Here is a 27,496-nt window from a genome sequence, read left to right as displayed (position 1 = left end):
TTTTTGCCCAAAAAATTCCCTTTTTCCCCCAAAAAATCCCATTTTTCCTGTATTTTCCCCCAAAATTCCCGTTTTTGGTGTTCTGCAGGAATTCAAGGATCTGGCTCCCAGGATCGACTGCTTGGATCTCAAGGGTGAGGCCGGTTTTTTTTAAACTTTATTCCACTTTTTTGTCTCTTTTTTCCAGTTTTTATCCTTTTTTCCCAGTTTTTTTCCAGCTTTTTAATTCCTTTTTTTTTTCCAGGTTTCTTATCCTTTTTTTCCAGTTTTTTCCAGGTTTTTATTCCTTTTTCCCCCCATTTTTTCCAAGGTTTTTAACCCTTTTTTCCCAGGTTTTCCAAGTTTTTTTTATCCCTTTTTACCACTTTTTTTATCCCTTTTTTCCAGCTTTTTTGAGCTTTTTTATTCCTTTTTTCCCCCCAGTTTTTTATCCATTTTTTCCCAGGTTTTTATCTCTTTTTTCCAGGGTTTTTATACGTTTTTCCCAGGATTTTCCTGTGTTTTTCCATGAGAAATGCTGGATTCCCACTCAGAACTTCCTGGGCATTTTCCCAGGGAATTCCAGGATTTTCCCAGGAATTTCTAGGAATTTTCCCAGGATTTTCCGTGTATTTTCCCAGGGAATTTCCCAGGAATTTTCCCAGGGAATTTCCCAGGATTTTCCCAGGAGTTTCTGGGAATTTTCCCAGGGATTTCCCATGGAATTTCCCAGGAATTTCTGGGAATTTTCCCAGGATTTTCCCAGGGAATTTCCCAGGATTTTCCCAGAGAATTTTCCCAGGGAATTTCCCAGGATTTTCCCAGGAATTTCTGGGGAATTTTCCCAGAATTTTCCCGGGATTTTCCCGGAATTTTCCCAGGATTTTCCCAGGAATTTCTGGGAATTTTCCCAGGGATTTTCCCAGGATTTTCCCAGGGATTTTCCCAGGGAATTTCTGGGGATTTTCCCAGGAATTTCTGGGAATTTTCCCATGTTTTTCCCATGTGTTTCCCATGTTTTTCCCGTGTTTTCCCAGGAGAGAAGCTGGATTACCACTCAGAACTTTCTGGGGATTTCCCAGGAATTTTCCCAGGGAATTTTCTCAGAATTTTCCCGTGATTTTCCATGTTTTTGCCATGTTTTTCCCACGTTTTTCCTGTGTTTTCCCAGGAGAGAAGCTGGGTTACCACTCAAAACTTTCTGGGGATTTTCCCAGGAATTTTCCCAGGGAATTTTCTCAGAATTTTCCCGTGATTTTCCCATGTTTTTGCCATGTTTTTCCCGTGTTTTTCCCATGTTTCCCAGGAGAGAAGCTGGGTTACCACTCAAAACTTTCTGGGGATTTTCCCAGGGATTTTCCCAGGAATTTCTGGGAATTTTCCCATGTTTTTCCCATGTTTTTCCCATGTGTTTGCCATGTTTTTCCTGTGTTTTTCCAGGAGAGAAGCTGGATTACCACTCAGAACTTTCTGGGGATTTTCCCAGGGATTTTCCCAGGACTTTCCCAGGAATTTTCCCAGGGAATTTTCTCAGAATTTTCCCGTGATTTTCCATGTTTTTCCCATGTTTTTCCCACGTTTTTCCCATGTTTTCCCAGGAGAGAAGCTGGGTTACCACTCAGAACTTTCTGGGGATTTTCCCAGGAATTTCTGGGAATTTTCCCGGGATTTTCCCGGGATTTTCCCACGTTTTTCCCACTTTTTTCCCATGTTTTTCCCAGGAGAGAAGCTGGGTTACCACTCAGAACTTTCTGGGGATTTTCCCAGGAATTTCTGGGGATTTTCCCGGAATTTTCCCATGTTTTTCCCATGTTTTTCCCACGTTTTTCCCGTGTTTCCCAGGAGAGAAGCTGGACTACCACTCAGAACTTTCTGGGGATTTTCCCAGGAATTTCTGGGGATTTTCCCGGAATTTTCCCGTGATTTTCCCATGTTTTTCCCACGTTTTTCCCATGTTTTCCAGGAGAGAAGCTGGGTTACCACTCAGAACTTTCTGGGGATTTTCCGAGGGATTTTCCCAGGAATTTCTGGGAATTTTCCCAGGATTTTCCCAGGATTTTCCCAGGGATTTTCCCAGGAATTTCTGGAATTTTCCCAGGATTTTCCCGGATTTTCCCACGTTTTTCCCACGTTTTTCCGTGTTTTCCCAGGAGAGAAGCTGGGTTACCACTCAGAACTTTCTGGGGATTTTCCCGGATTTTCTCAGGATTTTCCCATGTTTTTCCCACGTTCTTCCCATGTTTTCCAGAAGAGAAGCTGGGTTACCACTCAGAACTTTCTGGGGATTTTCCCAGGACTTTCCCAGGAATTTTCCCAGGGAATTTTCTCAGAATTTTCCCGGAATTTCCTGGGATTTTCCCATGTTTTTCCCTCTTTTTTCCCATGTTTTCCAGGAGAGAAGCTGGATTACCACTCAGAACTTTCTGGGGATTTTCCCAGGGATTTTCCCAGGGATTTTCCCAGGAATTTCTGGGAATTTTCCCACGTTTTTCCCGTGTTTTTCCCATGTTTTTCCCAGGAGAGAAGCTGGACTACCGGGCGTGCGAGGCCATGGAGGAGATCTTCAAGCGGCTCCAGTTCAAGCTGCTCGACCTGGAGCAGACCAGCCTGGACGAGGACGTGAGTCGCACCTGCAATTCCGGCAATTTGGGGGAATTTCGGGGAATTTTGGGGAATTTTGGGGATTTTTTCGGAATTTTTAGCCATTTTTTTAGGAATTTTCAGGGGTTCCGGCTCAGCCCCATCCCAGATTTTTGATTTTTTTGGGGATTTTTCTGCTCTTCTTTTCCTTTCTTTTTTGTTTGGCTGCTCCTTGAAAAGTTTGGGATGCTCCAGAATTTCCTGGATTTTTTTTGGGATTTTTCTTGGTTTTTTTTCTGGGGTTTTCTGGGTTTTTTCCTGGGGGTTTTCCTGAATTTTCCCAAATTTTTCTGGGATTTTTCCAGGGGTTTTTTTGGGTTTTTTTTTCTGGGATTTTCTGGGATTTTCCTGGGGGTTTTCCTGAGTTTTTCGAGGATTTTCCCAGGACTTTTCTGGGATTTTTTCTTGAGTTTTCTTGGATTTTTTAGGTGCTTTCCCAGGATTTTTCCAGGTGTTTTCTGGGATTTCCCTGTGATTTTCCCAGGATTTTTCCCTGATTTTCCCAGGATTTTTCCTTGGTTTTCCTGTGATTTTCCTGTGATTTCTCCATGATTTTCCTGTGATTTTCCAAGTGATTTTTTCCTGATTTTCCTGTGATTTCCCAGTGATTTCCCCAGGATTTCCCCATGATTCTTCTGTGATTTTCCCATGATTTTCCCATGATTTTTTCCATGATTTTCCCAGGATTTTTCCTTGATTTTCCTGTGATTCCCCTGTGATTTTTCTGTGTTTTTCTCATGATTTTTTCCCATTACTTTTCCATAATTTCCCTGGGATTTCCCCATTATTTCCCCGTAATTTTTCCATGCTTTCCCTGTGATTTCCTGATGATTTCCCTGTGATTTCCCCACGATTTCCCCCTGCTTTCCCCATGCCATTCCCATGATTTCCCCATGCCATCCCCATGCCATCCCCATGCCATTCCCATGATTTCCTCCTGATTTCCCCATGCCATTCCCATGCCATTCCCACAATTTCCCCATGACATTCCCACAATTTCCCCATGCCGTTCCCATGCCGTTCCATGCCGTTCCCATGATTTCCCCATGATTTCCCCATGCCATTCCCATGACTTTCCCCCTGATTTCCCCCTGATTTCCCCACGATTTCCCATGGCATTCCCATGGAATGCCATTCCCATGCCATTCCCATGATTTCCCCATGATTTCCCTGTGATTTCCCCAATATTCTTCTGCAATTTCCTGACGATTTCCCCATGCCATCCCCATGCCATCCCCATGCCATTCCCATGATTTCCCCATGCCATCCCCATGCCATTCCCATGACTTTCCCCACGATTTCCCCACGATTTCCCCATGATTTCCCCATGCCATTCCCCTGATTTCCCCATGATTTCCCTATGATTTCCCCAATATTCTCCTGCAATTTCCTGACGATTTCCCCACGCCATTCCCATGATTTCCCCATGATTTCTCCATGCCATTCCCATGCCATTCCCATGACTTTCCCCATGACATTCCCCACGATTTCCCCATGCCGTTCCCATGCCGTTCCCATGCCATTCCCATGATTTCCCCATGATTTCCCTATGATTTCCCCAATATTCTCCTGCAATTTCCTGACGATTTCCCCACGCCATTCCCATGATTTCCCCATGCCATCCCCCTGACATTCCCATGAGGTTCCCCATGTCATTCCCATGCCATTCCCATGCCATTCCCATGATTTCCCCGTGACATTCCCATGCCATTCCCATGATTTCCCCCTGATTTCCTCCTGATTTCCCCACGCCATTCCCATGACATTCCCATGACATTCCCGTGATGTTCCCCTGATTTCCCCATGCCATTCCCATGACATTCCTGTGACGTTCCCATGCCGTTCCCATGCCGTCCCCATGCCGTTCCCATGCCGTTCCCGTGCCGTTCCCATGCCGTTCCCGTGCCGTTCCCGTGCCGTTCCCATGCCGTTCCCATGCCATTCCCGTGCCATTCCCATGCCGTTCCCATGCCATTCCCATGCCGTTCCCATGCCATTCCCATGCCATTCCCGTGCCATCCCCATGCCGTTCCCATGCCGTTCCCGTGCCATTCCCGTGCCGTTCCCGTGCCGTTCCGTGCCGTTCCCATGACGTTCCCGTGCCGTCCCCATGCCGTTCCCGTGCCATTCCCGTGCCATTCCCATGACATCCCCATGACGTTCCCGTGCCGTCCCGTGTCCCCAGGGCGCCTCGGCGCTGTTCGACATGATCGAGTACTACGAGTCAGCCACGCACCTCAACATCGGCGCCAACAAACACCTGGGGGCCCGCGGCTGGCAGGCAGCGGCGCACATGATGAGGAAGGTGAGAATTCCCAACAATTCCCAACGTTCCCCGGGAAAAATTCCCGGGAATTCCCAAAATCTCCAGATTTTTCCCAAATCCCTGAGTTTTTCCCCCATTTTTTGGTGTTTTTGTGGCCCAGAGGGGCAGGGATGGCTCAGGGTGGGAGCAGGTGGCAGTTCACATGATGAGGAAGGTGAGAATTCCCAACATTCCCAACGTTCCCGGAAAAATTCCCGGGAATTCCCAAAATCACCAAGATTTTTCCCGAAATCCCAGAGATTTTCCCCTAAATTTTGCTGTTCCTGAGGGGTTTTGCAGCCTGGGGTGGTGGGTGGCAGCCCAGGTGATGAGGAAGGTGAGAATTTCCAACGTTCCCGGGAAAAATTCCCGGGAATTCCCAAAATCACCGAGATTTTTCCCAAAATCCCTGAGTTTTTCCCCCAATTTTTGGTGTTTTTGTGGCCCAGAGGGGCAGGGCTGGCTCAGGGTGGGAGCAGCAGTAGCCCACATGATGAGGAAGGTGAGAATTCCCAACAATTCTGGGAATTATTCCCTGAAATTCCCAAAATCCCTGAGATTTTCCCAAAATCCCTGAGATTTCCCCCATTTTTTGGTGTTTTTGTGGCCCAGAGGGGCAGGGCTGGCTCAGGGTGGGAGCAGGCAGCGGCACACATGATGAGGAAGGTGAGAATTCCCAACATTCCCAACGTTCCTGGGAAAAATTCCCGGGAATTCCCAAAATCTCCAAGATTTTTCCCAAAATCCCTGAGATTTTCCCCTAAATTTTGATGTTCCTGAGGGGTTTTGCAGCCTGGAGTGGTGGGTGGCAGCCCAGGTGATGAGGAAGGTGAGAATTCCCAACATTCCCAACATTCCTGGGAATTATTCCCCGAAATTCCCAAAATCCCTGAGATTTTCCCAAAATCCCTGAGATTTCCCCCAATTTTTGGTGTTTTGGTGGCCCAGAGGGGCAGGGCTGGCTCAGGGTGGGAGCAGGCGGCAGCTCAGGTGATGAGGAAGGTGAGAATTCCCAAAAATTCTGGGAATTATTCCCTGAAATTCCCAAAATCCCTGAGATTTTTCCCAAAATCCCTGACATTTTCCCAAAATCCCTGAGATTTCCCCCCATTTTTTGGTGTTTTGGTGGCCCAGAGGGGCAGGGCTGGCTCAGGGTGGGAGCAGGCAGCGGCACACATGATGAGGAAGGTGAAAATTCCCAACATTCCCATGAAAAATTCCCGGAAATTCCCAAAATCTCCGAGATTTTCCCCAAAATCCCTGAATTTTTTCCCCAAATTTTGATGTTCCTGAGGGGTTTTGTAGCCTGGGGTGGTGGGCGGCAGCACAGGTGAGGAGGAAGTTGAGAATTCCCAAAATTCCGGGAATTATTCCCTGAAATTCCCAAAATCCCTGAGATTTTTCCCAAAAAATTCCCAAAATCCCTGAGTTTTTTCCCAAAAAATTCCCCAAATCCCTGAGTTTTCCCCCCATTTTTTGGTGTTTTTGTGGCCTGGGAGGGGCAGGGCTGGCTCAGCTTGGTAATGAAGGTGAGAATTCCCAAAAATTCCCAACATTCCCAGGAAAAATTCCCAGGAATTCCCAAAAACCCCGAGATTTTTCCCAAAATCCCTGAGATTTTTCCCAAAATTCCCGAGATTCCTGAATTTTTTCCCAAAATTTTTGGTGTTTTCATGGCCCAGAGGGGCAGGGATGGCTCAGCTTGGTAATGAAGGTGAGAATTCCCAAAAATGCCCAAAATTCCCAGGAATTACTCCCTAAAATTCCCAAATCCCTGAGATTTTCCCAAAATTCCTGAATTTCCTCCCCATTTTTTGGAGGAAGGTGAGAATTCCAAAAATTCCCAAAATTCCCAGGAATTACTCCCTAAAATTCCCCAAATCCCTGAGTTTTTCCACCAAAATTCCCCAAATTCCTGAATTTTCCCCCCATTTTTTGGAGGAAGGTGAGAATTCCCAAAAATTCCCAAATTCCCAGGAATTATTCCTTAAAATTCCCAAAATTCCTGAATTTTCCCCCCATTTTTTGGGGAAGGTGAGAATTCCCAAAATTCCCAGGAATTACTCCCTGAAATTCCCCAAAATCCCTGAGATTTTCCCACAAATCCCTGAGGATTTTTTCCCAAAATTCCTGAATTTTCCCCCCATTTTTTGGGGAAGTTGAGAATTCCCAAAAATTCCTGGGAATCCTTCCTGGAATTCCCAAAAAAAGGGTGGGATCGGCGCCTTTCCCGGGATCCTTCCTGCCCACGAAGGGTTAATGAGCCCCACAAAGGCAGCGTTGTTCCCCTAATGACCCTAATTACCCTAATGAGCCCACTAATGACCCCACTCATTATCCCCATTATCCCCAGGATGTTTTTCCGGCTCTTTCCCAACCCCCTCGGGACGCTCCCGGAATTCCAAAGGGGCTGGGAATTGGCAGGGATTGTCTGGGAATTTTGGGGGAATTCTTTGGGAATTGTTTGGGAATTGTTTGGGAATTTTTGGGGAATTTTTTGGGAATTTTTTGGGATTTTTTGGGAATTGTCTGGGAATTGTCAGGGATTCTTTGGGAATTGTCAGGATTTTTTGGGATTTTTTTGGGAATTGTCAGGGATTCTTTGGGAATTGTCAGGGATTTTTTGGGAATTGTCTGGGAATTGTCAGGGATTCTTTGGGAATTGTTTGGGAATTATGTGGGAATTCTTTGGGAATTGTCAGGGATTTTTTGGGAATTTTTTTGGGAATTGTTGGAGAATTGTCAGGAATTTTTTTGGGAAATCTTTGGGAATTCTTCAGGAATCGTCTGGGAATTGTCAGGGATTTTTTGGGAATTCTTTGGGAATTGGCAGGAATTGTTTGGGAATTCTTTGGGAATTGTTTGGGAATTCTTTGGGAATTGTCAGGGATTTTTTGGGAATTGTTTGGGAATTCTTTAGTAATTTTTGGGGAATTGTTTAGGAATTGTCAGGGATTTTTTTGGGAGTTGTTTGGGGATTGTTTGGGAATTCTTTGGGAATTCTTTAGGAATTTTTTGGGAATTCTTTGGGAATTGTCTGGGATTTTTGAGGAATTTTTGGGGAATTCTTTGGGAATTGTCTGGGAATTGTCAGGGATCTTTTGGGGATTTTTTTGGGAATTCTTTGGGAATTGTCAGGATTTTTGGGAATTCTTTGGGAGTTTTCAGGGATTTTTTGGGAATTGTTGGGAATTTTTTTTGAATTCTTTGGGATTTCTTTGGGAATTTTTTGGGAATTCTTTGGGATTTCTTTGGGAATTTTTTGGGAATTGTTTGGGAATCATCTGGCAATTGTCAGGAGTTCTTTGGGAAGTGTTTGGGAATTCTGTGGGAATTGTCTGGGATCTTTTTGGAATTCTTTGAGAATTGTTTGGGGATTTTTTGGGAATTGTCAGGAATTGTTTGGGAATTGTCGGGAATTGTTTGGGAATTCTTTAGGAATTCTTTAGGAATTGTCTGGGAATTGTCGGGAATTGTTTGGGAATTCTTTAGGAATTGTCGGGAATTGTTTGGGAATTGTCAGGAATTTTTGGGGAATTTTTTGGGAATTCTGTGGGAATTGTTTGGGGAATTCTTTGGGAATCGTCTGGGAATTGTCAGGGATTTTTTGGGAATTGTTTGTAGGAATTGGCTGGGAATTGTCAGGGATTGCTTGGGGAATTTTTTGGGAATTCTTTGGGAATTGTCAGGGATTCTTTGGGAATTCTTTGGGAATTGTTTAGGAATTGTTTGTTTGGGAATTCTTCTCCCAGATCCATTCCCAAATTCTCCTGGGAGTTCTGGGATGTTTTCCCAAATTTCCTGGCTCAGATTTCCCCCAAATTTCCTGATCCCAAATCCCAGATTTTGGGCAGTCGGGATCCCTCTGGATGCATCTCCCGACCCCAAATCCCATTTTTTCCCCAAATCCCATTCCCAAATCCCAAATTCCCATTTTTCCCCCCAGACGAGCTGCCTGCAGTACCTGGGGTGTCGGGATCTCTCCGTATCCCATTCCCAAATCCCGTATTTTCCCCCAATTCCCATTTTTCCCCCAGACGAGCTGCCTGCAGTACCTGGGGTGGGTCGGAATCCATCCCAATCCCATTCCCAATCCCATTCCCAATCCCAAATTCCCATTTTTACCCCCAGACGAGCTGCCTGCAGTACCTGGGGTGGGTCAGAATCCATCCCAATCCCATTCCCAATCCCATTTTTTCCCCCAATTCCCATTTTCCCCCCAGACGAGCTGCCTGCAGTACCTGGGGGGTCGGGATCTCTCCAAATCCCATTCCCAATCCCATTCCCAATCCCAAATTCCCATTTTTCCCCAGACGAGCTGCCTGCAGTACCTGGGGGGTTGGAATCCATCCCAATCCCATTCCCAACCCCAAATCCCATTCCCAAATCCCATTTTTCCCCCCAATTCCCATATTTCTCCCCAGCCCAGCTGCCTGCAGTACCTGGGCTGGGTTGGAATCCATCCCAATCCCATTCCCAATCCCATTCCCATTCCCAAATTCCCATTTCTCCCCAGACGAGCTGCCTGCAGTACCTGGGGTGGGTGGGAATCCATCCCAATCCCATTCCCAATCCCATTTTTCCCCCCAATTCCCATTTTTTTTCCCCCAAATCCCATATTTCTCCCCAGACGAGCTGCCTGCAGTACCTGGGGGGTCGGGATCTCTCTGTATCCCATTCCCAAATCCCATTCCCAATCCCAATTCCCATTTTTCCCCAGACGAGCTGCCTGCAGTACCTGGGGTGGGTTGGAATCCATCCCAATCCCATTCCCAATCCCATATTTTCCCCCAAATTCCCATTTTTCCCCCCAGACGAGCTGCCTGCAGTACCTGGGGGGTCGGGATCTCTCCATATCCCAATCCCAAATCCCATTTCTCCCCAGACGAGCTGCCTGCAGTACCTGGGGTGGGTGGGAATCCATCCCAATCCCATTCCCAATCCCATTTTTCCCCCCAATTCCCATTTTTTTTCCCCCAAATCCCATATTTCTCCCCAGACGAGCTGCCTGCAGTACCTGGGGGGTCGGGATCTCTCTGTATCCCATTCCCAAATCCCATTCCCAATCCCAATTCCCATTTTTCCCCAGACGAGCTGCCTGCAGTACCTGGGGTGGGTCGGAATCCATCCCAATCCCATTCCCAATCCCATATTTTCCCCCAAATTCCCATTTTTCCCCCCAGACGAGCTGCCTGCAGTACCTGGGGGGTCGGGATCTCTCCATATCCCAATCCCAAATCCCATTTCTCCCCAGACGAGCTGCCTGCAGTACCTGGGGTGGGTGGGAATCCATCCCAATCCCATTCCCAATCCCATTTTTCCCCCCAATTCCCATTTTTTTTCCCCCAAATCCCATATTTCTCCCCAGACGAGCTGCCTGCAGTACCTGGGGGGTCGGGATCTCTCTGTATCCCATTCCCAAATCCCATTCCCAATCCCAATTCCCATTTTTCCCCAGACGAGCTGCCTGCAGTACCTGGGGTGGGTTGGAATCCATCCCAATCCCATTCCCAATCCCATATTTTCCCCCAAATTCCCATTTTTCCCCCCAGACGAGCTGCCTGCAGTACCTGGGGGGTCGGGATCTCTCCATATCCCAATCCCAAATCCCATTTCTCCCCAGACGAGCTGCCTGCAGTACCTGGGGTGGGTGGGAATCCATCCCAATCCCATTCCCAATCCCATTTTTCCCCCCAATTCCCATTTTTTTTCCCCCAAATCCCATATTTCTCCCCAGACGAGCTGCCTGCAGTACCTGGGGGGTCGGGATCTCTCTGTATCCCATTCCCAAATCCCATTCCCAATCCCAATTCCCATTTTTCCCCAGACGAGCTGCCTGCAGTACCTGGGGTGGGTCAGAATCCATCCCAATCCCATTCCCAATCCCATTTTTCCCCCCAATTCCCATTTTTTCCCCCAAATTCCCATTTTCCCCCCAGACGAGCTGCCTGCAGTACCTGGGGTGTCGGGATCTCTCTGTATCCCATTCCCAAATCCCATTTTTTCCCCAAATTCCCATTTTTCCCCAGACGAGCTGCCTGCAGTACCTGGACGCGCGGAACACGCCGCTGCTGGAGCCGTCGGCGCCGTTCGTGGCGCGGGCGCTGCGCATCAGCAGCAGCCTGGTGGTTCTGCACCTGGAGAACACCTCCCTGTCCGGGAGGCCCCTCATGCTGCTCGGTCAGACCCCCCAGTTCCCAAATCCCAAATCCCCAAATTCCCAAATCCCCAAATTCCCGGGATGGGAATGGCTCCTGGGGAGGGGATCCAGGGAGGGGAGGGATCTGGGAGGGAAGGGGTTAAAGGGGTGTGGGGTGGGAAAGGGGGAGGGAGGGGCTGGGAGTTCCTGCTGGGGGTTTTTCCCATTTTTCCATCAGGTTTTCCCATTTTTCCATCTGTTTTCCATCAGTTTTTCTCATATTTCCATCAGTTTTTCCATTCGTTTTCCCCATTTTCCCACCCATTTTCCATCCATTTTTCCGTCAATGTTTCCCATTTTTCCATTTGTTTTTCCCATTTTTCCATCAGTTTTTCCATCCGTTTCTCCCATTTTCCATCCATTTTTCCATTTGTTTTTCCCATTTTTCCATTTGTTTTTCCCATTTTCCATCCATTTTCCATCCATTTTTCCATAATTTTTTCCCATTTTTCCATTTGTTTTTCCCATTTTTCTATTTGTGTTTCCATGAGTTTTTCCATCCATTTTTCCCATTTCCCATCCATTTTTCCATCAATGTTTCCCATTTTTCCATTTGTTTTTCCCATTTTTCTATCCATTTTTCCCATTTTTCCATCAGTTTTTCTCATGTTTTCATCAGCTTCTCCATCATTTCTTTCCCATTTTCCCATCCATTTTCCCATCAAATTTTCCATACATTTTTCCATTTTTTCCCATTTTTCCATCAGTTTTTCCATCTATTTTATCCCATTTTCCCATCAATTTTCCATCCATTTTTCCATTTGTTTTTCCCATTTTTCCATCCATTTTCCATCAATTTTTCCATCAATTTTTCCAGTTTTCCATCCATTTTCCCCATTTTCCCACCCTTTTTCCATCCATTTTTCCCATGTTTCCATTTGTTTTTCCCATTTTTCCATCAGCTTTTCTATCCATTTATTTCCCATTTTCCCATCCATTTTCCATCCATTTTTCCATCAATGTTTCCCATTTTTCCACTTGTTTTTCCCATTTTTCTATCAATTTTTCCCATTTTTCCATCCATTTTCCATCAGATTTTCCATCCATGTTTCCATCACTTTTACTATCCATTTATTTCCCATTTTCCCACCCATTTTGCATCCATTTTTCCATCAAATTTTCCATCCATTTTTCCATTTATTTTTCCCATTTTTCCATCCATTTCCCCACCCATTTATTCCATTTTCCCATTAATTTCTTCCATTAATTTATTCCATTTTTCTATCCATTTTTTCTTATTTTCCCATCCAGTTTCCATCCATTTTCCATTTATTTTTCCATTCATTTCTCCCATTTTCCATCCATTTCCCATCCATTTCCCATCTATTTCTCTCCTTTTCCATCCATTTTTCCATTCATTTCTCCCATTTTTCTATCAATTTTTTTCCCATTTTCCCATCCATTTCCCACCCATTTCTCCCATTTCCCCCCCATTTCCCTCCCGTTCCCAGTGCCATTCCCAGCCCTGTTCCGGGTTATTCTCCCATCCCCGTTCCTGATCCCGTTTCCTTGCCCCATTCCCAGTTATTTCCCAGTTATTTCCCAATTCATTCCTGGTTATTTCCTGGTGCATTCCTGGTTATTTCCTGGTGCATTCCCGCTTATTTCCCATTCCCATTCCCGGTGTTTTCCCGGTGCATTCCTGGTGTTTTCCTGTTCCCATTGCGCCGTTATTCCCCGTTATTCCCCATTCCCATTTCCCTGCCCCATTCCCGGTGTTTTCCCGGTGCATTTCCGGTGTTTTCCTGTTCCCATTCCCGGTAATTTCCCGGTGTTTCCCGGCAGCCACGGCGCTGAAGCTGACCGTGACGCTGCAGGAGCTGCACCTGCCTGGCAGCAGCCTCAGCTCCCATTGCCCCGTTATCCCCCGTTATTCCCTGTTCCCATTTCCCATTTCCATTCCCGGTTCTTTCCCGGTGTTTCCCTGCCCCATTCCCGGTTCATTCCCGGTGCATTCCCGGTAATTTCCCGGTGTTTCCCCGCCGCCACGGCGCTGAAGATGAACGTGACGCTGCGGGAGCTGCACCTGCCCGGCAGCAGCCTCAGCTCCCATTGCCCTGCCCCGTTCCCATTTCCCATTCCCATTCCCATTTCCCTGCCCCATTCCCGGTTCATTCCCGGTGCATTCCCGGTAATTTCCCGGTGTTTTCCCGGCAGCCACGGCGCTGAAGCTGACCGTGACGCTGCAGGAGCTGCAGCCTCAGTTCCCATTGCCCCGTTATTCCCTATTCCCATTTCCCGTTCCCATTCCCGTCTCCATTCCCATTTCCCTGCCCCATTCCCGGTTCATTCCCGGTTCATTCCTGGTGCATTCCCGGTAATTTCCCGGTGTTTCCCCGCCGCCACGGCGCTGAAGATGAACGTGACGCTGCGGGAGCTGTACCTGGCTGACAACAGCCTGAGCTCCCATTGCCCTGCCCCGTTCCCATTTCCCATTCCCATTTCCCGTTCCCATTTCCCATTCCCATTCCCGTTTCCCTGCCCATTCCCGGTTCATTCCCGGTGCATTCCCGGTAATTTCCCGGTTTTTAATCCGCAGCCACGGCGCTGAAGATGAACGTGACGCTGCGGGAGCTGTACCTGGCTGACAACAAGCTGAACGGGCTGCAGGACTCGGCGCAGCTCGGCAACCTGCTCAAGTTCAACGGCTGCATCCAGATCCTGGACCTGCGCAACAACCACCTCATGGACTCCGGTGGGAAAAACAGCGGGAATTCCGGGAAAAACGGGAATTCTGGGGGCTGGGAACGGGGCTGGGCCTGCGCAACAACCACCTCATGGACTCCGGTGGGAAAAACAGCGGGAATTCCGGGAAAAACGATGGGAATTCTGGGGGCTGGGAACGGGGCTGGGCCTGTGCAACAACCACCTCATGGACTGCGGTGGGAAATGTGGGAATTCCGGGAAAAACAACGGGAATTCTGGGGTGTGGGAATGGGGCTGGGCCTGTGCAACAACCACCTCATGGACTCCGGTGGGAAATGTGGGAATTCTGGGAAAAACAGGAATTCTGGGGGCTGGGAACGGGGCCGGGCCTGCGCAGCAACCACCTCATGGACTCCGGTGGGAAAAACGGGAATTCCGGGAAAAACAACGGGAATTCTGGGGGTGTGGGAACGGGGCCGGGCCTGCGCAGCAACCACCTCATGGACTCCGGTGGGAATTCCGGGAAAAACGGGAAAATCGGGAATTCTGGGGGCTGGGAACGGGGCTGGGCCTGCGCAGCAACCACCTCATGGACTGCGGTGGGATTTATGGGAATGGGGCTTGGGAATGTGGGAATGGGATCTGGGAATGGGTTTGGAATGGTGGGAGTGTGTTTGGGACTTCCTGATTCCTGATTTTCCAGGCCTGGCCTAATCCCAGGAAATTCCAGGCCTGGCCTAAATCCCAATTTCCCCAGATTTCCTGGATATTTCCAATTTTCTAGACCTGTCTTAAATCCCTATTTCCCGGGATTTTCCTGGGTATTCCCACATTTCCAGGCCTGTCCTAAATCCCGATTTCCCAGGATTTTCCTGGGATTTTCCAGGCCTGTCCTAAATCCTGATTTCCTGGGATTTCCTGTTTTTCCAGGCCTGTCCTAAATCCCCATTTCCCGGGATTTCCTGGCTACTCTCACCTTTCCAGGCCTGTCCTAAATCCTGATTTCCCCAGATTTTCCTGGGATTTTCCAGGCCTGACCTAAATCCCCATTTCCCAGGTTTTCCTGTTTTTCCAGGCCTGGCCTAAATCCTGATTTCCTGGGATTTCCTGGGATTTCCCATTTCTGCAGGCCTGGACTAAGTCCCGGTTTCCCAGGATTTCCCGGCTATTTCCACTTTTCCAGGCCTGTCCTAAATCCCGATTTCCTGGGATTTTCCTGGGATTTTCCAGACCTGACCTAAATCCCCATTTCCCAGGTTTTCCCGTTTTTCCAGGCCTGTCCTAAATCCTGATTTCCTGGGATTTCCCAGCTGTTCCCACTTTTCCAGTCCTGTCCTAAGTCCTGATTTCCCGGGATTTCCTGGCTACTCCCACCTTTCCAGGCCTGTCCTAAGTGCCGATTTCCCGGGATTTCTGGGGATTTCCCCTTTTCCCAGGCCTGTCCAAAGTCCCCGTTTCCTGGGATTTCCAGGCTATTCCCACTTTTCCATGCCTGACCTAAATCGGGATTTCCCGTTTCTCCAGGCCTGGCCTACATCTGCGAGGGGCTGCGGGAGCAGCGCCGGGGGCTGGTGACGCTGGTGCTGTGGAACAACCAGCTGAGCCACGCCGGCATGGCCTACCTGGGCATGACCCTGGTGAGAATTCCCGCCCCTTCCCGGCGTTCCCGGCATTCCCGGCGTTCCCGGCGCCGCATTCCGGGAAAAACGTTGGGTTTTTGGTGTTGATTTGTGGATTCCCGGGGGTTTCTGTTGAGTTTTGTTGGGTTTTCTGTGGATTTTCTTTGGTTTCCATGGGTTTTCCATGGATTTTTCGTGGGTTTTCCATGGATTTTCCTTGGGTTTTCCATGGATTTTCCTTGGGTTTTCCATAGATTTTCATTGATTTCCTTGGGTTTTCCGTGGATTTTCCGTGGGTTTTCCATGGATTTTCATTGATTCTCCATCGATTTCCATGGGTTTCCATGGATTTTCATTGATTCTCCATCGATTTCCGTGGGTTTTCCATGGATTTTCATTGATTTCCATCGATTTCCATGGGTTTTCCATGGATTTTCATTGATTATCCATTGATTTCCCTGGGTTTTCCATGGATTTTCATTGATTCTCCATTTATTTCCATGGGTTTTCCGTGGATTTTCATTGGGTTTTCCATGGATTTTCCTTGGGTTTTCCATGGATTTTCATTGATTCTCCATCGATTTCCATGGGTTTTCTGTGGATTTTCATTGGGTTTTCCATGGATTTTCCTTGGGTTTTCCGTGGATTTTCTTTGGTTTCCATTGGTTTTCCATGGGTTTTCCGTGCATTTTCCTTGGGTTTTCCATGGATTTTCATTGATTCTTCATTTCCCAGCCGCACACGCAGAGCCTGGAGACGCTGAACCTGGGCCACAACGCGGTGGGGAACGAGGGCGTGCGGAACCTGAAGAACGGATTGATCGGGAACCGCTCCGTGCTGCGCCTGGGCCTGGCCTGCACCAAGCTCACCTGCGAAGGTCCCGGAGCCCCATCCCGGGAATTCCGGGGGGCCGGGATGGGCTCGGGAAATCGGGATGGGCTCGGCAAATTGGGATGGGCTCGGGAAAGTTGGGATGGGGTTGGAGAAGTTGGGATAGGGTTGGGAGAGTTGGGTTGGGCTTGGGAAGGGTTTGGAGAAGTTGGGATGGGGTTGGGAAAGTTGGGTTTGGGTTGGAAAATTTGGACTGGGCTTGGGAAAGTTGGGATGGGCTCAGGAAAGTTGGGATGGGGTTGGAAAAGTTGGGATGGGCTTGGGAAGGTTGGGTTGGGGTCGGGAAAGTTGGGATGGGTTTGGGAAAGTTGGGATGGGGTTGGAGAAGTTGGGATGGGTTTGGGAAGGTTGGGATGGGTTTGGGAAAGTTGGGATGGGGTTGGAGAAGTTGGGATGGGCTCGGGAAAGTTGGGATGGGCTTGGGAAAGTTGGGATGGAGTTGGAGAAGGTGGGATGGGGTTGGAGAAGTTGGGATGGGCTTGGAGAAGTTGGGATGGGCTTTGGAAAGTTGGGTTGGGCTTGGAGAAGTTGGGATGGGGTTGGGAAAGTTGGGATGAGCTTGGAGAAGTTGGGATGGGTTTGGGAAGGTTGGGATGGGTTTGGGAAAGTTGGGATGAGCTTGAGAAAGTTGGGATGGGTTTGGGAAAGTTCGGGTGGGCGTGGGAGATTCAAGTTGGGCTTGGGAGCGTTGGGATGGGAAAGTCTTTTCCCCAGTTCCCTGGAATTCCCTGGATTTCCCAGGATTTTCCCCCCAAATTCCGGTATTTTCTCCCCAAATTTCTGGGATTTTTTCCCCCAATTCCCGTTTTCCCCCCAGGGGCCGTGGCCGTGGCCGAGTTCGTGGCTGAGAGCCCACTAATTCCCAGGATTTTTTCCCCCCAAATTCCCATATTTCCCCCCCAGATTCCTGGGATTTTCCCCCAAATTCCCAGATTTTCTCCCCAAATTTCTGGGATTTTCCCCCCAATTCCCGTTTTTCCCCCCAGGGGCCGTGGCCGTGGCCGAGTTCGTGGCCGAGAGCCCGCGGCTGCTGCGCCTGGACCTGCGCGAGAACGACATCAAGACCGGGGGTCTCATGGCGCTGTCGCTGGCCCTGCGCGTCAACCACTCCCTGCTGCGCCTCGACCTCGACCGCGAGCCCAAGAAGGAGGCGGTGCGTCCCGAAATTCCCAGAAAAATCACGGGAGTTCCAAAAAAATTCCGGGAATTACCAAAAGTCCCCCCGGTTCTGGGGCGTTCCCGGAATGGGAAATGGTGTGAGGTGTTTGGGGTTTAAGGGCGAGCCCAAGAAGGAGGTGGTGTGGCCCAGGATTCCCAAAAATCCACAGGATTCCTGAAAAAGTCCCGAAATTCCCCGAAAAATCCAGGGAATTCCAAAAAAGTTCTGGGAATTACCAAAAATCCCTGCAGTTCTGGGGCGTTCCTGGAGCAGGAAACGGCGCCTGAGGTGTTGGGGGTTTGGGATTCGACTTTGAGCCCAAGGAGGACGTCATGTGGCCTGGAATTCCCGAAAATCCATGGGACTCCCAAAAAATTTCTGGAATTACAAAAAAATTCCAGGAATTCCCAAAAATCGCCCACGTTCTGGGGCGTTCCCGGAGTGGGAAATGGCGCCTGAGGTGTTGGGGGTTTAGGATTGGAGCACGAGCTCAGGGAGGAGGTGTTGTGTCCTGGAATTCCCAAAAATTCATGGAATTCCCCAAAAATTCCTGAGATTCCCAGAAAATTCACAGAATTCCCCAAAAATTCTGGGAATTCCCCAAAATCCCCGCGGTTCTGGGGCATTCCTGGAGCGGGAAATGGCGCCTGAGGTGTTGGGGGTTTGGGGTTTGACCTTGAGCCCCAAGGAGGAGGTGGTGTGGCCCGGAATTCCCAGAATTCCCAAAAATTCCTGGAATTCACAAAAATTTCACAGAATTCCTGGAAGATTTCCCAAAATTCCCCAAAATCTCTGGGATTTCAGGGCATTCCTGGAGTGGGAAATGGCACCTGAGGTGGTGGGGGTTGTGGATTTGGGTTTTTGGGGCTGGCTCCTGGTGGGTTTTCCAGGTTTTTCCAAATTTTTCCTTGGATTTGCCAAATTTTCCTGGGAATTGAGCCCTGGGGGTTTTGGTGCTAATGGACCATTCCCAGCTCCAGGAATTCTGGGAATCTCCAGGATCCAATTCCCACATTTTTGGGGTCTTTCCCCAGTGGGAAAAGATTTCCAGTGGGAAAAATCCATTTTGGGGCCAGATCCTCTGGATTTCCTTGGATCTCTGATGGATCTGAGGCTGCTCCCAGTGGAAAAAATCCATTTTTGGGGCCGGATCCTCTGGATTTCCCCAATTCCCTGCAGGAATTCTGGGAATTCTGGGAATCTCCCTTCTCCAACCCCACTGCAATCACAAATCCCAATTCAACACCCCCCAAAAAACTCCACAAAACCCCCAAAATCCCACAACTCCCATCCCAAACCCCCCTCTTAAAGGGCCAGCTCCCCAACCCCCCCCATCCCACCATTCCCGAGGGGTTTCCCAGGATTTTCCCGCCATTCCCGAATTTTCCCGGCAGGTCAAGAGCTTCCTGGAGACGCAGAAGGCGCTGCTGGCCGAGATCCAGAACGGCTGCAAGCGGAATTTCATCCTGGCCAAGGAGAAGGAGGAGAAGGAGCAGCAGCTCCAGCACTCGGCCTCCATGCCCGAGATCTCCGAGGCCGAGCCCGGAATTCCCGAAATTCCCGGAATTCCCGGCGGCGGCGCTTCCCCCGCCCCGGAGGAGAACGGCAACGCGGCCCCGGCCGGCGATTCCAGCTCGGACACGGAGGAGGAGGAGGAGGAGGAGGAGGAGGAGGAGGATGGGAAGGACTCGAGGGAGGTTGTGGAATCCAGGGATTCCGGGAATTCCGGGAATGGCGAGCGCAGGATTTCCGTCTCCAGCCCCGGCAGAGGCCGCAAGATCTTCGTGGTGACGCGGGTGGAGAACGTTCCCGAGGGATCCGGGGTCCTTCCCAAGGAATCTGGGGTCATTCCCGAAAAATCTGGGGTCATTCCCGAGGAATCCAGGGTCGTTCCCAAGGAATCCGGGGTCGTTCCCGAAAAATCTGGGGTCGTTCCTGAGGAACCTGGGACCGTTCCTGCAGGATCCGGGGTCGTTCCAAAGGAATCTGGGATCACTCCCAAGGGATCTGGAGCCGTTCCTGAGGGATCTGGAGATGCTCCCGATGGATCTGGAGCCGTTCCCGATGGATTTGAGACTGTTCCTGAAGGATCCAGGAGGGTTTCTGATGGATCTGGAGCCGTTCCTGATGGATCTGGAGTCGTTCCTGATGGATCCGAGGCTGCTCCCGTCGGATCCAGCTCCGTTCCCGATGGATCTGGGACAATTTCTGATGGATCTGGAGCCGTTCCTGTCACACCCAGCGCCGTTCCCGATGGATCTGGAGCCGTTCCCATCGGATCCAGGGTTGTCCCTGACGGATTTGGTGCCGTTCCTGATGGATCTGGGGTTGTTCCCAATGGATCCGGGGCCGTTCCTGATGGATCCAACTCTGTTCCTGTCGGATCCGGGGCCATTCCTGATGGATCTGGGCTTGTTCCTGTTGAATCCAGCGCTGTTCCCGATGGATTTGGAGCCGATCCCGATGGATCTGGGGTTGTTCCCGATGAATCCGGGGCCATTCCCGATGGATCTGGGATTGTTCCTGTCGGATCTGGGGCCATTTCTGATGGATTTGGAGCCGTTCCCCATGGATCCAGGGCCGCTCCTGACGGATCCAGGGTTGATCCCGATGGATCTGGGGTTGTTCCCGTTGGATCCGGGGCCGTTCCTGATGGATTTGGAGCCGTTCCTGATGGATCCGGGGCCATTCCTGATGGATTTGGAGCCGTTCCCGATGGATTTGGAGCCGTTCCCGTCGGATCCGGGGCCGTTCCCGAGCTGCGGCCGTGCCGGGCCGGCGCCTCTGAGGGAATTCCGTGCGGGAGCCCCTCCCGGGATTCTCCTCTTCCCAACGGGCTCAAGGCGGATTTCGCCCGGGCGCTGCCGGAGCCGGGCCCGGAGGGCGACGGGAAATCGGGAACGTGCGCGGCCGAGCACGGTGAGAGCCCAAATTCCTGAATTTCCAAATTCCGGAGGGCGTTCCCGGGCTCGGGGCATTCCCAGGAGTTCTGGGATCCCAGATTTCTGGGGGGGTTCTGAGATCCCAAATTCCAGAGGGCGTTCCCAAGCTTGGGGCATTCCCGGGAGTTTTGGGATCCCGAATTTCTGGGGGTTCTGAGATCCCAAATTCCCAAATTCCAGAGGGCGTTCCCGGGCTCGGGGCATTCCCAGGAGTTCTAGGATCCCGAATTTCTGAGAATTCTGAGATTCCAAATTCTTGGATTTCTGGGGGGTGCTGAGATCCCAAATTCCAGAGGGTGTTCCAGGCTTGGGGCATTCCCGGGAGTTTTGGGATCCCGGATTTCTGGAGGTTCTGAGATCCTGAATTCCCGGATTTCTGAGGATTCTGAGATCCCAAATTCCCAGATTTCTGGGTGTTCTGAGATCCCAAATTCCTGAATTCCCAAATTCCGGAGGGCGTTCCCGGGCTCGGGGCATTCCCGGGAGTTTTGGGATCCCGGATTTCTGGGGGTTCTGAGATCCCCAATTCCAGAATTCCAGAGGGCGTTCCCGTGCTCGGAGCATTCCCGGGAGTTTGGAATTGGGGTGAAAAAGTGGGGATGCAGCTGGAATTGGGGTGGAAAACTGGAAAAGGAGCGGGAAAAGCCCAAATCCCAGGTTGGGAACAGGAAAACCTGGGAAAGGAGCAGGAATTGGGGTGAAAAACTGGGAAAACAGCTGGAAAAAGTGGGAAAGGAATGGGAAAATCCCAAATCCTTGGGTTGGGAAGAGGAAAAAGTGGGAAAGGAGCAGGAATTGGGGTGAAAAACTGGGAAAAGCAGCAGGAAAAAGTGGGAAAAGCAGCGGGAAAATCCCAAATCCCTGGGCTGGGAAGAGGAAATAGTGGGAAAGGAGCAGGAAAATCCCAAATCCCTGGGCTGGGAAGAGGAAAAAGTGGGAAAGGAGCGGGAAAATCCCAAATTCCTGGGTTGGGAACAAGAAAAACTGGGAATGCCACAGGAATTGGGGTGAAAAAATGGGAAAAGCAGCGGGAAAAGCCCAAATCCCTGGGCTGGGAAGAGGAAAAAGTGGGAAAGGAGCAGGAATAGGGGTGGAAAACTGGGAAAACAGCTGGAAAACCTGGAAAAGGAGCGGGAAAATCCCAAATCCTTGGGTTGATAAAAGTGGGAAGGGAGCAGGAAAAGCCCAAATCCCGGGAATTGCGGGAGCGGCTCCGGAACGTTCCGCGCTCGTCCCGCAGAGCTGAGCTGCTCCCGGAACGAGCAGGAGCTGCAGGAGCTGCTCCTCGAGGCCAGCCAGGACACGGCTCCGGAGCCGCTGTGACCGCAGGTGAGCCGGGAAAAATCCTGGAATTCCGCCCCGGAATGCCCGGAATTCCCGCTCGGAATTCCCGGGAATTATTTCTGGGAATTTCCAGGGAATTCCAGGGAATCCCAGCCCTGCCCTCCCGCTCTTCCCACAGGTCCTGGAGGGGGAAACTCTGGAGCTTTCCCCTCTTCCCACTCCGCACAAGATTCCAACCAAACCTCGGGAATTTCGGGACTTTTTCTTGGGAGAAGAAAAACACGAAACACACACAAAAAAACAACAACAACAAAAAAAAAAATCGGATTTTTTTCCCGACTTTTCCCGCCTGCGAGGGGCAGGGAAGGAGCCGGGGCTCGGCCGTGCAGATCTCCGGGAATTCCCGGCGCCATTCCCGGCGGGATCCGGCGACACTACAGGGAGCGGGAGTGGCCGGAGCGGCGGGAATTTGGGAATTCCGTCCCCAAAAACTCCCGGGATCGGCTGCTCCCGCAGCCCCCGCGCTTTATTTATTTTTAATTTCCCTTCCTTTCCGGTGGTTTTGGTTGCTTTGGGAATTTTCTCCCGGTTTTTTTCCCTCTTTTCTTCCCCTTTATTCTGTTTTTTTCCCCTTTTTTTCCCGTTTTTTTCCCGTTTTTTCCCCGTCTCTATTTATCACCAGCCGCAGAATTCCCGGGAAAACGGGGAAGGTGGAAAAGGTGGGAGAGGGAGGGGCTGGAATTCCTCGGCCATCCCAAATTTCCAGAGGTGTGGGGGAGGGGAAATCCAGCGATTCCAGCCCGGAATTCCCCAAAAATTCCCGGAATTCCCGGGGAATTCCCGGGGGTCGCTTTTCTTTCTTAAGTGCAATAAAATCTTTCAGGGAGCTGCGGGGGGGGATTGGAATTCCGGGGGGATATTCCCGATATTCCGGCCGGGAATTTTCGCTGGTGTTTCCTGGGTTTGGTTTTGGGGTTTTTTTTTTTCCGTCTTTTCCCGGTTTTTGGTTTTTTTTCCCCTCGTTTTTCCCCGTGGTGGAATTTTTGTTAACGGCTGTTTTCTAATTAAAGGAATTCTGCATTCGTCACCCGCCCTCTTTTTGGGGGCTCATCCCGCAATTCCAGGATTTTGGGAATTCATGGATTTGTGGGGGGGTGGGTTGGGGGGGTGAAAATCCCAAAAAAAACCCAAAACAGGCGGGAAATCCCAAAAAAATCCCAAAATACAGAGCCGGGGGTGGAACTTGGTTTATTGGGGGATGATCCTGGGGGGTTTTCCTGGGAATTCTGGGTGGGATGGGGTTTGGGAATGGCCCAAATTTGGGGCTTTTTTTGCGGGGGTTTTCCCAATTTTCCTTCCCAATTTTCCCTCCCAAAAGGGCGCAAATTTTGGGAAGAGATCCCAAAAATGTCTCAGGGTGGGGGTCAAAATTCCCTTGGATTCCAGGAGCTTTGGGATACCCCTGGATCATCCCAGTCCCCTCCAAGCATTTCCCAGTGACAAAAACTGGGAATAAAACCAAAGAATTCCCTCTGGATCATCCCAAACCCCTCCAGCATCTCCAAAATCTGGGATCAAAACCCTGGAATTCCCAATCCCAGTCTCCTCCAGCATCTCCCAGTGACAAAAACTGGGAATAAAACCAAAGAATTCCCTCTGGATCATCCCAAACCCATCCAACATCTCCAAGAAACAGGAATAGACCCCAGGAATTCCCTCTGGATCTCCTCAATCCCCTCCAGCATCTCCAGGATCACAGTTCTGGGAATTCCTAATCCCCGTTCCCCTAAAAAGATCCCCAAATTCCTCCAGGAGCCCACCCTGCCCTCGGTGGGGTCCGGATCCCAATCCTGATCCCCAATCCCGATCCTGATCCCAAATCCTCAATCCTGATCCCAAATCCTCAATCCTGATGCCATTCCAAATCCCGATGCCATTCCTGATCCCAATCCCAAATTCCCAAACCCCAAATCCCAAGCCCAAATCCCGATGCCATTCCTGATCCCAAGTCACAAGTCTTGATCCTGATCTCAATCCCAAATCCTGCTGCCATTCCCAATCCCCAGTCCTGATGCCAATCCCAAATCCCAGTGCTGCTCCAAATCCTGATGCCACTCCTGATCCCAAATCCCAATGCCATTCCAAATCCCAATGCCATTCCTGATCCCAGGTCACAAATCTTGATCCTGATCTCAATCCCAAATCCTGATGCCAATCCCAAATCCCAGTGCCGTTCCAAATCCCGATGCCATTCCTGATCCCAATCCCAAATCCCCAAATTCCCAATTCCAAATCCCGATGCCATTCCTGATCCCAAGTCACAAATCTTGATCCTGATCTCAATCCAAATCCCAATGCCGTTCCAAATCCTGATGCCATTCCTGATCCCAAACCCCAATCCCAAATCCCAAATCGCCAAATCCCGATCCCAATCCCGTTCCCAGCCGGGCTCACCGGGCACCGGGGCACTGCACCCCGCGGGACACGGGCATGCCTCTGCCCAGCCGCGCCAGCGCCCGCAGCAGCCCCATCTGCTGCCGGATGGAGTGGTCCAGGTTGACGGTGACGCCGAGCAGCTGCCGCGCCTCGCCGGCGCCGAAGGGGAAATCCCGCGCCAGGAAGGCCTGGAAGAGCTCGGGGTCGCCGTCCAGGCTCAGCACCTTGCCCAGCGGCTGCCGCAGCGCGCTCAGCTCGCCCGCGTGCTCCTGGAAGACGCTCCAGAGCGACCGAGCCGCGCCGCCCGGCGCCGCCGCGCCCTGCCCGGCGTCCTCCAGGCACTGCAGCGCCCAGCTGAGGCGGCAGGGCCAGCGGTCGGCCAGCACCACCCAGGCGGCCGCGGCGCGGGGCGAGGGCACGGCGGCGGCGCCGGCGGCGCGGTGCAGCAGCAGCCGCAGCGTGATGGGGATGGTGTTGACGATGCGCCGGACGTTGGCGCCGTTCTCCGGCAGGTAGCGGCTCAAAACGTCGGAGGCGTCGTGGAGGCAGCGGAACGCCTCGTGGATCCACGCCACCGCCTCGGAATCCGCCTCCTTCCAGCTGGGCGCCTCCGGAACGCCGCCGCCGCAGCAGCCGCCGCCGCGGGTTTTGGCGACGTTGCCGGCGATGATGCGGTACATGAGGTCCTCGCGCGTCTGGATGGCGGCGGCCACGCTGCGCAGGCGGGAGCGCGCGCCCATCTCGGGGATGGAGAAGGGCAGCGTGACGGCGCGGTTCAGGTACAGGTAGCCGTTGTCCGCCAGCCCCTTCATGCAGCCCGTCTGCTCCAGGCACGGCACGATGACGCTGGGGTCCACGGCCAGCAGGAAGATGAAGGGCGCGTTGGCGTCCGACAGCAGCGTGGCCATGGCGTTGAACACTCCGGCCACTTTCTCCGGGTAGCAGAGGTCCAGGCTGGTGATCTCCAGCACCACGCGCAGCCGCCGGCGCTCGAAGACCTCCATGAAAGCCAAATAATCCACCAACACCTCCACCTCGTCGCGGATTTTGCTCATGAAGCCCAGCTGCCCGGCGAACCTGTCGCTGTTGGTCAGGCGCTCGATCTTCTTCTTCTCGCTGACCAGGAAGTTCTTGAGGATGGACAAGGCGCCCAGCACCAGCGAGGAGCCCGACAGCGACGCCACGGCGCTGCCCACCACCTTGAGCGCGTGGTGGTCCTTGATGCCCGGCACCAGCAGGGCCACCAGGAGGATGGCGATGCCCACGGCCAGCACCAGGAGCAGCCCCCAGAGCCGCAGGCAGGTCCCTTTCTTCAGCACCCACTCGCGCTGCGAGAAGCCCGAGGCGAAGCGCGGCCGCGAGCCCAGCACGTGGAAGACGCTGAGCGGCAAGGCGCCGAAGTGCTGCCGGACGTGGTGGCACAGCGTGGTCACCAGCCCCGCCCAGAGCTTGTCGCAGCCCGCGAACTCCCAGGCGCTGAAGCGGATGAAGATGAACTCCAGGTTCTTCCTGCGCAGGTGGCCCTCGGTCACCACGGGCTCGTAGAAGGCCAGGAGCCACAGGGCCTCCAGCAGGCCCCAGCCGTGGGGGCTGCGCGGCTTTGCGGTGGCCCCGGCGCAGCTCGGCGGCTTCGCGTTGCACCATCTCCTCCCGCATGAAGGCTGGCGACAAGAGTTGGGGTTGGGTTTGGGGTTTTGGGGTAGTTTTTGGGGTTTGGGGTGGTTTTTGGGGTTGGATTTGGGGTTTGGGTTGGGTGGGATTGGATAGGGTTGGATTGTGTTGGGTTGGGTTGGGATGTGTTGGGTTGGATTGTGTTGGGATGGGATGGGTTGGGTTGGGTTGGGTTGGGTTGGGTTGGGTTGGATTGGGTTGGGTTGAGTTGGGTTGGGTTAGGTTGGGTTGGGTTAGGTTGGGTTGGATTGCGTTGGGTTGGGTTGGGTTGGGCTGGGTTTGGGATGGAATGCATGGGATGGGATAAGATGGGATGGGATTTGGGGTTGGCTGTGATTTTTGGGGTGGGATTTCAGCTTCGGAGCAGGATTTGGGATTTGGGATTAAGATGGCGTTGGGGTGGATGGGATGGGATTTGAGGTGAGATTTGGGACTGGGATGAGATTTGGAATTTGGGATGGGATGAGATTTGGGACTGGAATAGGATTTGGAACTGAGATGAAATTTGTGTTTTGGGATGGAATTTGGGAGTGTGGGGTGGGATTTGGGATTGAACTAAGGATTGGGATGGAATTTGTGATGAGACCCCAAACCTTCAGGAAACACCACTGGCACAGAAAACCCCAAATCCGCTGCTCCCAATTCCTGAATTCCCACATTCCCGAATTCCTGAATTCCCAAATTCCCGGGTTCCCGAATTCCCGGGTTCCGGACCCACCGGTGACCTTGGCCAGCAGGGACTCCAGGCGGTGGCCGCAGGGCGCGTAGAAGCCGACGGTGACGGGCGTGGCCGTGTGGCACAGGGTGCGCGACAGGCAGCGGCAGTAGATGTCATCCTCCGTCGGGGGCTCTGATTTGGGATTTGGGATTTGGGATCAGGATTTGGGATCAGGATTAGGGGTTTGGGATTTGGGATCGGGATTTGGGGTTTGGGGTTTGGGGTTTGGGGTTTGGGGTTGGGACAGGCAGCGGCAGTAGATGTCATCCTCCGTCGGGGGCTCTGATTTGGGATTTGGGATCAGGGTTTGGGGTTTGGGATCGAGATTTGGGGTTTGGGATCGGGATTTGGGGTTTGGGATCGGAATTTGGGGTTTGGGACAGGCAGCGGCAGTAGATGTCATCCTCCGTCGGGGGCTCTGATTTGGGATCGGGATTTGGGATCAGGATTAGGGGTTTGGGATTTGGTGTTTGGGATCAGGGTTTGGGGTCATTCTCCATGGGGGATTCTGGAATGGGATTTGGGGTTTGGGGTTGGGATGACATTCAGTGTTTGGGATCAGGATTTGGGGTTTGGGATTGGGGCCAGACGTACCTCGGAGCTCCGGGGCCGCTCCCTCGGCGGGGGGCTCCGTGGGGACACGGCCGGGGGGAGCCCCCCGGGCCCAGCCAGGCCTCGCGCTCCTCGCACCCCCCCGGGGACAGCCCCGGGGACAGCCCTGGGGACATCCCCGGGGACAGCCCCCGGCCCCCGAGGAGCAGCAGGAACCCTGCGGGGACAGGGGCACCTTGGGGACACCCTGGGGACACCTTGGGGACACCCCGGGGACACCCTGGGGACATCACAAACAATGGGAACCCTGAGGGGACAAGGGACACCGTGGGGACAAATGGGAATGGGATGGGGACACTGCAGGGAGGGGGAAAGGGACAGAGACACCTTGGGGACATGGGGACACCGCTGAGAGGGAGAACACTGCGGGGACAGGGACACCACGGCGACACCGC

At 51.7% G+C, this 27,496-nt stretch overlaps 2 protein-coding genes across 2 annotated transcripts; one reads left to right on the top strand and one right to left on the bottom strand.

Moving 5' to 3' along the window:
* Nucleotides 1-6: 6 nt before the first annotated feature.
* PPP1R37 (protein phosphatase 1 regulatory subunit 37) lies at nucleotides 7-22,751 on the top strand. Its single transcript, XM_064406567.1, has 11 exons — nucleotides 7-134; nucleotides 2,498-2,598; nucleotides 4,805-4,924; nucleotides 10,954-11,104; nucleotides 13,663-13,818; nucleotides 15,294-15,406; nucleotides 16,124-16,265; nucleotides 17,266-17,432; nucleotides 18,833-20,357; nucleotides 21,621-21,709; nucleotides 21,843-22,751. Exons 2-10 carry the CDS (start codon nucleotides 2,530-2,532, stop codon nucleotides 21,701-21,703), a joined length of 2,526 nt encoding a protein of 841 aa, XP_064262637.1. The 5' UTR covers nucleotides 7-134; nucleotides 2,498-2,529; the 3' UTR covers nucleotides 21,704-21,709; nucleotides 21,843-22,751.
* A 760-nt stretch (nucleotides 22,752-23,511) lies between these two features.
* Nucleotides 23,512-27,258, bottom strand: NKPD1 (NTPase KAP family P-loop domain containing 1; the record flags this gene model as incomplete). The annotated part of the gene is given in 4 exon segments (XM_064406568.1): nucleotides 23,512-25,710; nucleotides 25,712-25,761; nucleotides 26,490-26,621; nucleotides 27,084-27,258. Coding segments are annotated over 4 exon segments (1,953 nt in total), but the record flags the coding sequence as incomplete, so codon positions are not given.
* Between the last annotated feature and the right edge of the window lie 238 nt (nucleotides 27,259-27,496).

Source organism: Passer domesticus, unplaced genomic scaffold (assembly GCF_036417665.1).
Source record: "Passer domesticus isolate bPasDom1 unplaced genomic scaffold, bPasDom1.hap1 HAP1_SCAFFOLD_308, whole genome shotgun sequence".
NCBI classification, from domain to species: domain Eukaryota; kingdom Metazoa; phylum Chordata; class Aves; order Passeriformes; family Passeridae; genus Passer; species Passer domesticus.
The sequence above is the reverse complement of the archived record's forward strand: the minus strand, read 5'-3'. Positions and strand labels throughout refer to the sequence as shown.

Coding starts and splice junctions, on each gene's coding strand:
- PPP1R37 (XM_064406567.1), top strand. CDS start 2,530: ATGGAGGAGATCTTCAAGCGGCTCCAGTTCAAGCTGCTCGACCTGGAG. Junction 17,433..18,832: donor GCGAGCCCAAGAAGGAGGCG/GTGCGTCCCGAA, acceptor TTTTCCCGGCAG/GTCAAGAGCTTCCTGGAGAC. Junction 20,358..21,620: donor AACGTGCGCGGCCGAGCACG/GTGAGAGCCCAA, acceptor CTCGTCCCGCAG/AGCTGAGCTGCTCCCGGAAC.